Source organism: Strix aluco, chromosome 5 (assembly GCF_031877795.1).
Source record: "Strix aluco isolate bStrAlu1 chromosome 5, bStrAlu1.hap1, whole genome shotgun sequence".
In the NCBI taxonomy this organism is placed as follows: domain Eukaryota; kingdom Metazoa; phylum Chordata; class Aves; order Strigiformes; family Strigidae; genus Strix; species Strix aluco.
The window spans coordinates 31,830,519-31,845,187 of NC_133935.1; the positions used below are offsets into that span (position 1 = coordinate 31,830,519).

The 14,669-nt window shown below is 46.3% G+C and overlaps 1 protein-coding gene across 6 annotated transcripts in view; it reads left to right on the forward strand.

Moving 5' to 3' along the window:
* The first annotated feature begins 3 nt into the window (after nucleotides 1-3).
* Nucleotides 4-14,669, forward strand: part of SGSM3 (small G protein signaling modulator 3) — a 33,105-nt gene continuing 18,439 nt past the window's right edge. Inside the window, exons 1-5 of one of the 6 annotated variants that reach the window (XM_074826735.1) lie at nucleotides 4-131; nucleotides 872-1,025; nucleotides 3,314-3,360; nucleotides 12,686-12,769; nucleotides 14,028-14,113. In XM_074826735.1, coding sequence (XP_074682836.1) covers nucleotides 12,763-12,769; nucleotides 14,028-14,113 — 93 coding nt within the window. In that variant the 5' untranslated portion in view covers nucleotides 4-131; nucleotides 872-1,025; nucleotides 3,314-3,360; nucleotides 12,686-12,762. Of the gene's footprint in view, nucleotides 132-871; nucleotides 1,026-2,195; nucleotides 2,297-3,313; nucleotides 3,361-10,479; nucleotides 10,494-10,824; nucleotides 10,847-12,685; nucleotides 12,770-14,027; nucleotides 14,114-14,669 lie in introns of those variants that run through there. The other 5 variants (XM_074826736.1, XM_074826737.1, XM_074826734.1 and 2 more) reach the window with 5 other exon arrangements.

A 14,669-nucleotide genomic window follows, 5' to 3' on the forward strand; every position in this document is an offset into this window, starting at 1 on the left:
TTCTCTACAGTACATTTAACTCCCAGAGTTTACAGCCACCTTGATTCCACATGGGCTTTTCATTCTTTGCTGTTAATCAAGCCTCCACCTATTGTGTGCTGAGTTACTGAGGAACGCTTGATTGTGACAAGGTAACTTTATCACAGTACCTTTCATTGGCCCCTTACAGAGCACTGCCAGCTGTTTAAAGAGCAATGCCAGGTGCCACCTGACATTCATGTATGACTTGTTGAAGAGCAGGGGTGAGGGGAACTGAGCCCACTTCCATTTCCATCTTATTCATCTGCTCTTAAACTGTCTCCACAGCTGTCTCAAAAGATGATAAAAGGTTGTCCTGGCTTTCAGAGTACTGTGACCTGGGGAGCAAATAGGCAAAAAAATCTGGAATAATGAAAGGGAGAGGCCATGGAACTTCTTGGCTCATCAAACTGGTGGTCCTTCAGTGCTCCCTTGCTGGTTTAATACTGTACATGTGGCTCTGTATCTTCTGAAAATCATATTTACAGGTCTGAGTTAGGAACCAGCCACTGTGATTTACTTTTCTAGGTCCTTTGTTATAGGTGCTTGATCCTGAACAGCGGGTGGGCTCTGGCATGTGAAAGTCGTTCTCTACTGCTAGGTTTTGTCTGATAAGGAAAAAAGATGTTGAAATGCACTGGATGCCAGAAAGAGCTTTTTTCTTATTTCTAGCCCTGAATGTTCTGTTTGTAATGTCTGTGCTTTACTGGACATTCAGTACTGGACCAAACTCTTCTCCCTTTGACTTAAACTGGAATGATCCCCTTACATCTTCTTTCACTGTTGTTACATTACAGCCCATTTCTTTAGGTTGAGTGCAATAAAAAGCTCTCTCTTACCTCTGTTTATTCAGACTCTCAGAGATGACATGATCAGAATTACTTGACTCTTCTCAAGTGTGATTGCTGGAGAGAATTAAGAAAAGCAGAACTAATTGAAAGAAGCTACCTGCTCTTGAGCCCATCATTGTTTAAAGAGGATTTCAAAATACAGTATGTTTTAATGAGGTTTGTCTATATTAAGCAGTCAGAGAAGTGGGAAACTTCAGGCCATGATCTCCCCTCATCTAGATTGCTCTGGCTTTACCTTCCCTCTAGGCTATGGCATTCCAAATGTCTCAAACATTCATGAGTTTTATGGTGTTTAAAATATTTTGCCAGCTCGTGCTATTAACATTTCATTAGCCATCTGTTTGAAAAGGATAACTCTAATTGAACACTGGTAATTTTCAAATTATTACTCAAATGGATAGCCAAGAAAGAAAATGGACAGATGCAGCAGTCCTTTTTTGGTCTTCATTCCTCCTTTGTGGGATTAAAAAAAAAAAAAAACAACCCAACCCTGTGCAGAGAAAAGGAACAGCTAACGTATCTTTTCTCGTCATCTGGAAACAAATCTTTGTGCTAGGTTAGAGGCTGCCAACTGTGAGGCATTGGAATTGTTTTCCTGGAAAGTTTAAGAAGAGTAACAACAGCACAGGGAAAATGTCACCCTCCTAGAAAACTGTGGCATCATACACAAATCCCTTCGGAGGCTTCTACTCCTCTTTAGAAGAACTTGGTTTGGGACCTCGCTTTCTTTTTTCTAGTGGAGTCGGCAGGGGCACCAGCCAGTGATGTAGTTTCCCCCCACCCCCCAACTGGTTGTTGGGAGCAGGGCACCAAGAAGTGCTTCTGAAGCAGTTACTACAAATTCGCCAGGCCAGGTCACAGAAGCAAGATCACAGAATCACTCTTCAGTTCGTTCTGTTACGTATTCATGTAGCCCGTGTCCGCATCAGATCCCACCAGTAAAGCGGCAGTGGGCCTGTGCCCTGCTTGGAGGGAAAATTAATGTAGACCCGAATGATGGAAAAGCACGGAGTAGCTTCTCGACGCCTCACCAAGCGGGAGCTGGTTTGCTCCCCGGCCGCTGTAACGGTGAGCGCGGCGGGCGGGACTGCCGCTGCCTCCTCCCAGGCCGCTACAGAGGCTGGCGGCGCTTCTCCCACCTTCGTGCCACCTCTTCTGCCTCAGGGGCTCAACGCTTGTCACCGTCGCCGAGAGACCCCTTCGTGCGGTCCCCGTGCTCTCCGAGCGCCGTGTGGCGGCGGCGCCGGCCCACCCGGCCGCGGCCTACAGCCCCCACAGCGCCCCGCGCCGCCGCCCGGATGCCGCGCATGCGCGCCGCGCCGCGCTCCGGAGCGGCGTGTGGGGCCGCCGGGTCGGGGTCGGGCGCCCGCCCTGTGGGGACAGCGCGGCCGGCGGGCGGGCGGCGGGGACGCCGCTGAGGAGAGCAGGTGGGTGCCGGTGGGGCTGCCGCGGCCCAGCCGGGGGTGGCAGGCAGCGCCGGGCGGGGGGGAAGGCGGGTGTCCTGCCCGCGGGCAGGAGGGCTCGGCGGGCCGCCCCTCACCCTCCGGGGCTGTCAGCCCTGCTCCTCCCCCCGCGGCCGTCGGGCTTCCCAGTAATGGTCGCGCCACCCGTGAGGCGCCCCGCACACCCCCGGCGCCCCACCCCTCCCCTGCGGTGCCCCTCGGGCAGGCGGGGGGACTAAAGCCGCCGGGGCGGCCCTGCTGCTGGGGCTGTGTGCGGGGCGGGGAGTGCGCGGCCGCGGCTCCGCTGCCCGGCCGCTGGCCAGGCTGGGGCAGGGGCAGGGCCGGGGGGGAAGGAGGGGAAGGAAGGGAGAGGGGGAGGAAGGGAGGAAGGAGGGGGAGGGAGGGAGGGACCCCCCCCTTCTCTCCCCAGCCCCTGGGCAGGCTCCCGCTCACCTGCTGCGCTGACGCAGGGTCTGGGCTCCAGCGGGTGACTCATACTGTGCACAGCTTCTTCGTCAGGCTCGGCTGGGCTGGTTGGGGCGCGTTGTCCCTGTGGGCGTGCTCTGCCTGCTCCCCGCTTCCCCCAGGCTTGGCTCGCTCTCCTCCACCCACCCCTGCTCCCTCCTGCTCCCCTGGAGAAGCCTCTCCCCTAACCTGCCTTTTCTCCTCTCCGAGGCTGCGACTCTCAGGTGGTCTCACCCGTCCAGCTCTGCCATCCTCATTTGCCCTCCACACCTGCATCTTTTCGGAGGTGTCCCAGAAGAGAAACAGTCTGTCTCCTGTCTGGCTGGGGCGGGGGGAAGGAACAGTCACGAAACAGAGATGGAAATATGGCAGTATCCTCTAGGCAGTGGGCATAAATAGACACGCTGCAGGCCCTGTGAGATCAGCTGTAATAAATGTTAGAAGGAAGTCAGGAGACAAATGTAATTCCTCATACCTGGTGATGTAAATTCGAGGGAGCGAAGAACCGCCGTGACACGGATTTCAATCTCTTTGCAGGCAGTGGTTGTGAGCTCCGGGACAGCTGGTGTCTCTTCACAGAACCGGTAAGGGTGGGACAGGAAGATTTTCTTCCCTATGTCTGCTTTTCATCCTTCCTAATTTTTGAGGGATGTCTGAATTTAGGCAGGTACTTTCCTTCTAAACAAGTAGATTGCAGTGTTGGTGTGTGGTTTTTTTAATGTGATGTCATAGCTTCCTACTTCATGATGTCTCAGCCTTACTCTGCATGGCTTGCTGTGATGCTTGGGATGGTGGTGGTAGGGAGGTGGCGGGAATAAAGTAGTAAAAGTACTTTGAGAAAATGGAGGATTCTTTAGTGCTAATAGAAGGGAGAGAAAAGCAGTCTTGCTGGAATTAAGAACAGGAGGTGTTCAGTAGTGAGAGGCTGGATCTTAAAATCACTCAAGAAGGAACTACCAGCCTTGCAGGAGCACTGCTGTGCTTTTGCTGAGATGTTGATTGGAATACAGTTGCTTGATGGATAATCTGAATTCTACAGTAGTTTTTCAGCTGCTATAGAGTCTGGAGTGGTGTGCTGAAAAGAAGCAGTCACTGGAACAAAGATCTATCTCATTATGTATTTCCAGATCCACACGCTTTGTGTGTGTGTCTTTCCCTATGCAGAAACAAAGGTTGGGTTCCTACCCTGGAGAATCACAAAGTGAAAGGGAAGGAAGGGTGTGAGAAGAGCATGGCATGTAATTAAAGAGGTCAGGGTGGGGACCAGTGATGTCATATTGATATAAAGTTATGTTAATTCTGTATTTAATAGATTAAAATGATAGGTGCCACTTTTCTTAATTCCTGTTTAGGATAATGTTTTGATAATGTGTCTTGGTAATCTCAGGGAGATGTCATTCATAGTAACTCTTCCTCCAAAGGAGGGTGAAGGGAATCCATCAGGGGCAGCAGAGAGGAGGGGCATATTTCTGGAGGAAGTGAACTGGTCAGGGGATAATAGAGTTAACATCAGCTAATAAGGTGAGGGAAATACTGTACACCAGCTCAGGACTGAAGTGATTCTCCAATTTTGGGGTCTCTGCTGGTATCATTTAGGTTTTTCTCCCTTGCTGTGCTTTTAACCTGTTGCTTGCTTTCCTGCAAGATGGTATCTTTTGCAAATATCAGTGTTCTAAAGGACCTTGATAATCTTAAAAGATAGGCAATAATCAAAATATTTGGTTTTAAAAATCAACATCTCTTACCTGAGGTGGCAACAGTAGAGATTATTGGTTAAGGGATCTGTACGAAATGAGCTGCCAGTCTCAGTCCCAGTCTTAGTGAATTGGTTTGTGTGTTGCAAAGTTGCTTACCATGTTTGGTGTTTGGGATGCTTTAACAAAGGAACCAGTGAGTTTGCCCCTCCCAAGTGATACGGCATTTGAGGTTGTAACTGTTTTGGAAGTGATTGGGATGACACCTGTTTTCCTGGCTGTTAATTGCAAACTTCTCACCAAAACATGAGAAGGAAAGAAAACCTTTAAAAAAGTAAATCCTAAGGAGAATTGCAACTTTATCTTCAGGGGTAAAGGTAAGGCCTTGTATTTTGGTGTATGTGGTCCTACAGCTCTTCTAGCTGAATCAGTGGTAATCCTAGTTGGTGGTCTGTATCAAACTGGTTATCCTAGATCCTATCCAAGCTTAAATGGATAGGATATAGAGATTTTGCAATTGTCAAGTAGGATGTGGTAAACAAATAGCTTCATTGTATGTTGTGAGTGCAGTGTCCCAAATGCCCCTCAAGAGATGGAGAGGTGTTGGCACTTCAGGTTTGTGTCCTCAGCAACACAAAAACTTGTTTAAATTTCTTTCTATGCCACCTTTCATCACACGGTCAAGATTTTAGATGCATAAAACTTACACAGGGTAAATATCTGGGAGCACTGGGGAAAAATCTCACTTGTCAGCTGTTACTGTTGATATCAGATAGGGAAAAGGAGGATGTTGTCCTGCCACATTTGTTTTGTCTTTGAGGAAGTCTCAGCTTTTTTTAAACTGGAGTACAACAACTTATATCGGTCACAGAGCAATTCTATTTCTGGTTTAAGAAAAAAAAAAAAACCACAACCCTAGGAGAAATGAAAACACACTTGTTTTATGAGATAGAAGAAAAGAATATAACATATTGGTATTATTATGACTATGAGAACTGTTGTCACTGCCAGTCAGTGCAGTATTTCTTGGCTGGGAAGTACCTGATGATTCAGAAATGAGATAAAATGTCTGTAACCCAACAGCCTTTTTGTTCTGGAGAAGAAATCTTCCTGATCCCCAGAAACTGGAAATATTGGGGGGGGGGGGTTGTCTCATTTTGTTACAAATGTTAATGATCATTAGAACAGTCAGTGTTAGGTTAATGGTTGGACTGGGTGATCTTCAAGGTCTTTTCCAACCTAGATGATTCTGTGATTTTATAGCTTGCTTTTTTTCTCTGAGTTATCTGTGCCTATAAATTTCTGCAGGAGCAAGACCTAAGTAGTCTTAACATGACATGCTAGGTAAGAGCTTTGCAAACAGTCCTGAGAGGTGTTTTGAGTATTACTAGCCTCTTCAGAAAGTCAAGTTCTGGAAGGACAGAGTCCTGAAGGAGAAAACTTTTGAGTGCTGTGGGATATACTTTCCTTAAAAAGCCATTTTCTGGAGCCAAATGAAGCGAGACCTACTTAGTGTCCTGCTAGGTGAATCTGATGTGGTTTTTACCCAGTAATACAACAAAGCTGCGAGAGTGTGACCTGAATTGAGCCTTTCTTGCACCTCAGCAAGAGAATGGCAAACCCTGACAGCTAAAGCTTTGCAGATCTGTCAGAGGCCATGTCAAGGAAGAGCCATCCATCCTTCAGGCTGTTGTTCCTTTGTCACTGGGAACAGTAGGATGAGACCAGCTTGAGCATCAAACTTTCACTGGAGAGTGCCTGCAGGACTGGCTCTGGAGATGATGGAGAGAACCTTGGATGGCGCCAGTTGTCACTGCTCAGGGTAGGAGTGTCATATAAAAGACTTAATAATATCTGTTTTTAACTGTCAGTAATGTCTTTCAGCCTTTCTTTGATTGGTACAGCTCTGCATCTCTAGCAGAAATATTTTATTTCAAACTTCTGTATAGCAAACTAGGCAGTTGCCATTATCTTCCACAGACATCTTATAAATAGTTTGCAGACTTGCAGAAGTTCATGGACCAGAAGGTAAAAACCACTTCTAGAGAGTTTTGGGGAAAATTAGTTTATGTAGAGTTTTGCAGAAGTGCCTGGTCCTGCACCATGCTGACTTGGGTGAAAGTTTATTGTGCAGAAATTGACTCTCATGGAAAAGTTGTTTGGGGCCCCCTTAGGCACTAATCAGAAACCTTTGGATTATATTTGTGTAGCAGTGTTTAGTGTGGAATCAGCTTTATGCTAAGCCTTGAAGACTAGGGTGATTGCAGACCTGCCTTTTGGCATGCACGGGTTTTTTTCCCCTCTGTGTTGAAACAAGGATAATTTTGCTCTGCAGTGAGAGTGGACGCCTCACTAGTTTCTATCCCAGCCTTTTTTCCCAGATTAAAAAAAACAACTCTTGTTCCAGTGCTCGATCTATTGTAATCCTGCTGTGTGAGATGGGAGGAGCACTCTTATATTCCCATCACATATCCTCTCACCACTCAAATAATGGGAGCACCAGAAAAGGGGAAACTCCTCCTCCTCCTCTGATCCCAAGGGTCTCGGCAAACAAGAGGTTCTCCACAACAGTGCAGTTCATGCTTAGCAGGTACCAAGTGTCTGCTGTGTAAGGATAGACACCCTCTGCTTTCCAGGGCTAAAAGTGTGGTAGCTTGTGTTAACAACACAGGGAATCAGCAGAGCCATAAATAAGTTTGTTCTGGTTTGGGTTTTTTTTTTTTTTCAAGAGCCACATGGGGGAAGCCTTTGTTATCTCCAGTTTTGAGAGGTAAGAGCTTCAGCCTTTTCAAGCTGCGTCCTGCATAAAGGATCAGCTGTTTGCTTTGGAGCCAGATAAATAAAAGGCAGTTCTACTCTGAAAAGAAAATATATGTTGATATGTAGGGTATCTGCATTCTATGTAAGTAGGTGTCGTGTAAGGTTTTTTTTAGAGGCAAGCTTAACACATTGAACTACAATCAGGAAGTCCATCTGTGGTCGGTTTGTCCAATGCATAAGTGGTAGGAAACAGGATTCTGCTTTTTTTCACATCTTTATTTTCAAAATGGAGATGAAATGGATTCGAAACTGGAAGTTACTTGTTCTGTTTCTTTTGTATAAACTGAAAATGGTTCAGCACCTTCAGCTCCAGTGGGGCACTCTGTCATTACAGCAGGCAGACTTGCTGGACACCGTGGTGTCAGTGCAGGAAGCAGATCTGTTGCATGGAAGTACATTTTAGTCACATTTTTGCACAAAATTACATTTCCAGTGTGGCCAGGAGTCTACAAGGTGCTTTATGGCAAGAGACACAGAGTTCATTTACTTTTTGTTGTCTCTGTTACGTGTCGCTCTAATAGTGCCCCAGGACGGTTGGGAGGAGGCACGTTGACCCACCACACTCCTGCAGTTGGTATGTGATCCCAGTTGGTGACTGGACAGCACTGGAGTCCTGAGTGATGATGCCTCTGCAGTCAGTGACATAATGCTGTCAGCAGCTTGCCATCCTTCCTGCCAGCCCACCTGGCTCTGCAGCTTTTACAGATCTTGTCTCCCTTTCTAGGTCTTCCATAGGCTTTTATCTCTAATGCACTTTCTCTGCTACAAGAAAGTGGGCTGAGGGCAGTTAAAGTCCCCCAACTTTTCATTCCAAGTCATGTGGTGGAAAGTAAGTGTGAAGGCTATCACCTCAGCACCTCCCTCCTTGCATTTTTAGTGTGTTGCTCAACACCCAAAGCAGTGTGAGGCAGGTCGTGGTTTGTAAGTCATAAACGGATAGTTCCTGGAATGATCCCGGTTCACCAATACTATATTGACTCCTTAACCAGGAGTTGGTGTGTGTCAGTGTCTGGGTGGGATTCTGCATCTCTTAAAAAGCCAGGCTGTCAGGGTGTGAGGGACAGAAATTAGTTGCATCTTGTCCATCTCTTGGTCAAGTGTGTGGCTGTGCTTTGTTCACTTACCTACTTGTTTGTGAAGCTGGAGTTTTCTTCTGAATGTATATGTGCAAAGCAAATATTGACTTGTGGGACTAATGGCATTTGCAGCTCCAGGATATGCCTTTGCCTGACCCGAGGGAGAAACTGATGGGGGAAGGGTAGGAAAAGGGCTTCCTCTGAGAGCTCCCCTTGTGCATTTCACTGAGCAAGTCAGGATTTTAATTAGGAAAACCAAACTTTCCATTGTGATAGGACAGAAATGAACTGCCTGGTTCAGTGCAGGGTCTGATTTTTGTCTGATTTCTGAGGGAGGAAGAGTCGGTTTAAATGTTAAATTGCTTGCAATCTACATGGGATTTTAAAAGCTGAGCTGGAAGAGGCTTCTAGAACTACACCTAAGTGCATGGCCTCCGGATGAGTACTGTGAGTTTACAATCACTTTTCTCTCTTCCAAAACATACATTTTTTTTAATAAAGGAAGAGAGAATAGAGAGCAGTGGAAACCAGCTGTCAGTCCAGAGGTGGCAGTGGGATGTGCTGCATGAAGTGTTGCTTCATATTCAAATTAAGCATAGTGGAAAGCAGAGTTTTTCCCCATGCTAGCTTACTCTCAGAGGAAGCATTGTACACACTGTTCCTATGACAGTAGATGAAAATCATTCTAGAAAGAATTAGGCTTGTCCTTCTGATGATGTCACTGACGGCTCCTGCACAGTTACTAGTTGTAATGTTTTCAGCATACAAAAAAAACATTACTTTGTAAAATGTTCATCATCTGCACAGTCTGTATGATAGAGGTATGGTGCTTTTTTGGTGGATTCTTACTTTTTTTGTTGCTAAAATCAGCAGGGGAATAACACTCCTGGGCAGGATTATCTGTCCCAAAATGAAGATCCTACTGAAAGGCTCCGGACAGCATATCCAGGCACTACCACAGCAGGCTTAAGTGGAGATCACATGGCAAAAGAGGCCAAGCAAGTAAAACATAGGCAGCAGGAGATTGTTATCTGGTGTTTGCAAGAAGCCAGGTAATTGAAATATCTCATATTACAGCTGTGCAGAAGAGCACGTGTGTCCAGAGGAGGCTTCATACTGCCAAGTGGAAGTAAATTTGCAGGTCCCCTTTTCACACATCAATTTCTGAAGGACACCTACACCGGAAAAGAAACTAATTGGATGTAATCCTATGTGGTGTGTATTTGCAACTCTGACAAAGGCATTGCAGCTGGAGTGCTTCAGATAGCTGTACCAGCTGCTGACTCCGTGCTTCCCTTGCAGCCTTCTTTTTCAGGTACACACACTGTCATTATAGTTGTGTTCTAGCAGGCCGGAATCAGTGGTTGTGTGATTTGTTTTGGAGTCTGAACTCAAAAAGTAAAGCTGCAAGTAACAGGTACCATTTGCATTTTAACAGAAAATGCGTTTCTTTCAAAGTGTGAACACTACCTGTTGGGTCACCAAAATTGTTTTGTATAGGAAACTTAAATTGCCTTTAAACATGGGAAATGCTTCTTAATGCATGGGTGAAAACTGGTTTTAATTTTAGAGTTCTGAGGGTTTAGGAGTTGTCATTAATATTTGTTGGATCTGATGTGCTTTTTCCTTTGTATCCCTTATTGTTACTAGTTTTCAGAAGTGTGTGCTGTGCAAATAACACAGCTAAGTTAGCTGTAGCAATTTCATGCATGCAATTTCACAGGCTTCATGGGACTGCCTGTTGTTGCTTGCTGTCTCCTGGCTAGAAGAGTTTGAGAGTTGCTTTAGGTTTATATACATCAGTCAAAGTAAAGAATTTACTATATCAATCCCATATGCCAGATATCCTCCTCCTGGCTTGCACTGGATGGCGCCTGGCTGTGCCAAGGAAGCCTTCCTCCTGGATCTTGTGATGCTTTACTGGAGATAGAGTGGGAATGGGGAGAAAGCAGGGTGATGAAGACCTACAGGGCTGGTGTAGTGGCCTCAGGACCTTCTCTTGGAGACATCTGGCTCAGTGGGTTAGTCCCCAGCGCACCACCTCCTTGTGCCGCAGCAGGAGCCTTCTCTTGGTGTGATTCACACTCCCCACCCTGCCCTCCTGCACGACCTGGTGCCAGCAGCAAGGTGAGCGCCTCTTACCCTCTCTCTGGGCCCTGTCCCAGATGGGTGCTTGCAGGAAGGTTTCTATAGGAACCAGGTTCAGGAAGAACCTGCCCACCAAGTTCAGTGCTCTAATGTCAGGGACAGGAGGGCAGGCAGCAGGCAGGGGAGTGATCTCCAGCAAGGCGGAGGCCAGCGTGAGATGACGTGGACAAGGGGAGGTGTTCCCCTCTGCTACACCTGTCCTGGGATGAGGAGGGACTTTCGGCCTCAGCACTCCTGCTGCCCTGCTTCCCAAGCACGGTGGTTAATTCTCTTGTTATGGGGTCTTTTCTCATCTATGTGCCTAACACACCGGCCCGGCTCCTCTGTAGCGGGTTGGTTCAGCAGTGATTGTGCATGCGATGAAGGTTAATAATGACCTAGGGGGATCCCTGCTCACATGCTTGGGGCACTGGGCGTGGATTCAGAGAACAGGTAATGAGAATCAAGAATCATGGCAGAAGTACCACGTGGCTGAAACAGTGACTGCATTCCCAATAAAAGTTACTGGAAACTGGGCTGGAAGAGGGCAGGGGAGAAGGATATATTGCAGCCTCAAGAAGAGGGCAGTGATAAGCCTGGAAAAAAAAGCATCAAAATACATTCACAGTGATGTTGAAAGGGGAATAAGTGTTGTCAGCAGATTTACCAGCTTGGTGTGCATATTGTGTGTGTTCCCATGTAAAATGAGTGTGACCTCATTTTGTAAATTTTGTTATGTTTGCAGCTATTGAGGGAAGAGTTGGTGCTAAGAGAGTAAGGGGGCTGGAGTAATGGGAAGAATAGAAAAATGTTTACAGAATTCGTGGGTAAGCAACTGGCTATTGTGTGGATAACATTACTTCTCAGAAACAAAAGCTGGACCTCTTTTTTGGTTGGTTTTTGGTTTGTTTGTTTTTTTTTTTCCCCTGAGAGTTGGTGTCAGAAGATCAGAGTGTCTGTTCATCCATGCCAGCCTTTCTCATGCAGAAAACTGTTTAAATCTGGGAGGAAGAAGCCTTATCATTTGTGTTCTCAGACACAGATGCTTTTTATGCTTCTGCAGTGTTTTACAGCTGCTTATCTTGGACTGCTGTGGCAAGCCACTTCCAGGCTGCAAGTACTCACTAGAAAGCTCCCTGAGATGCAAAGGCAATAGAACCTTGTACTATTGAGTCCTATGAACAACCTGGACAGGGCCTGCTGGATGAATCCCTGAAGTTCCTTCTTTTAGTGGTTTGCAGTCATATGTAACTTTACTGAAAAGGAGAAGCTGGAAAACCCATCCCAGACATGCAAATGTTAGTTTCTCCCAGGTTCTTTCCCAATAAGTTCGAGTGACTGATACATCCCAGCACTGGCCTTATCTGCTTGGTGGAGGTGGCTCTTGCTGTCTCCCACACACAGAGTTATAAGGTTGATCTTAAAGTCCAAAATATCTCTCTTTGTTTACTGAACTATTCCATTGTTTTCCTGGAAAACCCCTATAAAAATCTGCTGTGAACTGGTATCAGGAAAGTAAGGAGGGGAGCTATGCAGGCTGTTTCATCGTCTGAGCTCTATCATCATCTGAATTAGAGGATCCTGGCTCATTGCAGAGGTACTCGAGAGCATGTTGTCCACATCATAGCCCAGTTCATCACAGAAAATCCTTGTCAGAAGCTTCCCCAGCTCCCTTCAGGGAGCTGTATTCCACAGCATAATACACTTGCTCCTGTGGTTTGTGATACTACTCCGAAGATCTTTCAGGCTTATTGCATCTAATGATACCCCATAAACCTTCTTCACCATTCCAGTCCCTTCTCCATGGACATTGTATTGAGAGAATGATGATGTATAGTGTGGTTTTTTAGTACTCATAATTAAACACAGGATTCACAATATGTGATGGCAAAGGTGATGAAAGTTGACTTGTTTTTTGACATTCTCTGAATCAGCAATGCTGTTACTGTCACGAGGAATTTGGTAAATGACAGTGTGCTCTTTCTAGCTGATGCGTAGGTATGAAACCAAGAGGAAATTCCAGTCTCTGGAATTTAATTTTCCTGTGAAGGAACTTAGATACTAAGGGATTTAGTTTTCCTGGGGAGAAGTTGTGTGTGCGGGGTCTGTCTGTCCCCCACCATGTTCTTAGATGCTAATTGAATTCTCTCATCACGCATTTTTTTTAAATTTTTTTCTTATTTTTATAACAGGGTAGTGACCTCTCACCTCTGAGAACAGCATTTCTGGACCTGCTGACAGCCTCTGCTACTCCGCTTTACCTAGCGCAATGTCAGGTGAGCTGACAAAAATGAACACAGTATCTTCTTTCTTTAGCTGCAATTTAGTAAAAGAAAGTTACCGGTTCCAAGAGCCATTCTTTACATTAACATACTGTCTGGTCAAATTGGAGGAGAGGAAATCACCCCACTCTTTGTGACCCAGCTATCTTTTCACTCAGGGTGAGCTCAGTTCCTTCTTTAACCCTGTGCTGAAGCCTGCAGAAGCTGCTTCAGCCATTGAGCATGGAGGGAAAAGGAGGTTGAAATATAGTTTGCCTTCACCATTTTTCATAAGATTTTCTTGGTGCTGGTCTCCTCCCAAGATTTGCCCCAAAGTGAGTGGCTCACTTTACAATCATGAGAGATTTTTGCTGTGCAGTGGTAGATCTAGAGCAGTCAGAAAGGCTGAAGAATTACTGGAGTTTGACTGTGGACTACTGAGATATAAGCTTTACTAAAACTAGGTCTCCTCCTCCTACAGTGGCCAACTCTCCATCCCATGTTTTTGTCTAAACCTTTCTTCCTGATCTGGCTGGTTATTTCAGGGCATATAACCCTGGGGGAGACTATACTTCAAAGCCAAGTAAACCTTTGTCCTGGTGATGTGCATAGTGGAAGACCTGGGACATGCTTAACAGCTTTAATTGCAAAACTTATGTCTGCTTTTATTCCAAGGGAAGCTATTTAGTGGGACGCTACCTAAGACTGGAAAGGTGCTTACCTTGAACACAAAAGACCAAGATGTTAGGCATACTTTCATTGCTGCAGCTCTCTGTACATGGTCTGGCAATATCCCAGCCCTTCTGGAGCAAAAGGAGCAGCTGAGCATCTTGCTGAGGGCTCTGCCCATTTTGGTGCCTGGGTGACAAAGTTTCAGTGCTGCTGGTGCTGGGGGCAGTGCCTCCATAGGAGGCATTTACTTCTCCATAATAAATTTTTTTTGGTAATGGTTCCCCTGGCTTGGCACTGATCACACTTCTTTTCCAAGCAGAAGAAAGATCACATGATGCCATGAAACTATTTTCTTCCCTAAAAGTCCCTTTCTTAGAGGGAACTTCATTTGGCCTTTCTGCTTCTTTTGCTTAGTAATAAGGGACAAAACCATCTGAAATTACTTGCTTCCTTGGTGAAGTGGGAGCTGCCTCAATGTCTAGAGCAGCAACAAACTGCTGAGTGAGTCCTTCCCTTGGTGGAACAGTCTGTATCGAGTGTGTGTCTTCCAAGGGAGTCCTTCTAGGTTTTCACTGCAATATGTTGATCTCTTTCTGTTTAGGCCATCACACTCCCTCTGCTGGGGGTCCCTTCTCAGCACTCACTCCCAGCATTTGGCCTCAGGAGATCCTGGCAAAATACACACAGGTACAGTGTGGTGCAGGGAGGGGGTGTTCTCTGGCTCTGCACAGAAGTAAAAGGGACCCTGGTGATTTCTGGTGTTCTCTGAAAGCCACAGGGAAAAGGAGGGAGAGATGCACTTTTCCTCCAGTGGTTCAGTTGTGGATGCTTGTTTGCTACTTAAACTTCATGTGTTTTGTGGCTGCATCCTGGCTCTTGCAACAGGATCTTGCAGAGCACAAAGAAACTTGTGTGAATTATTGCCCTGCTGTTTTGCAACTATTGCTCCACTGTAAAAATGTTGACACCCTCAGAGGGTCTCTGTCATCATCAAGCTACTCTGGATGGCTTGTGCATAGCAGGAAATGGTAGCCTCAAGGTTTGTCACCAGGTGGGCAGAGCAGGAAGGAAGGAAGCAGCCATGGAATTTCATAATTTAGCCGCAGTGTTTGCTGAAGGCAGTTGAGCCCCATGAAGCAGATTAAATCTTACTGTGGAGCTGTGCTAGAAACACACCTCTTGGGTGCTGCCTGGGTGCAATGCTTGCGAGAGACCCCACAGGAGGGGCAGGTGGGCTTGCAGG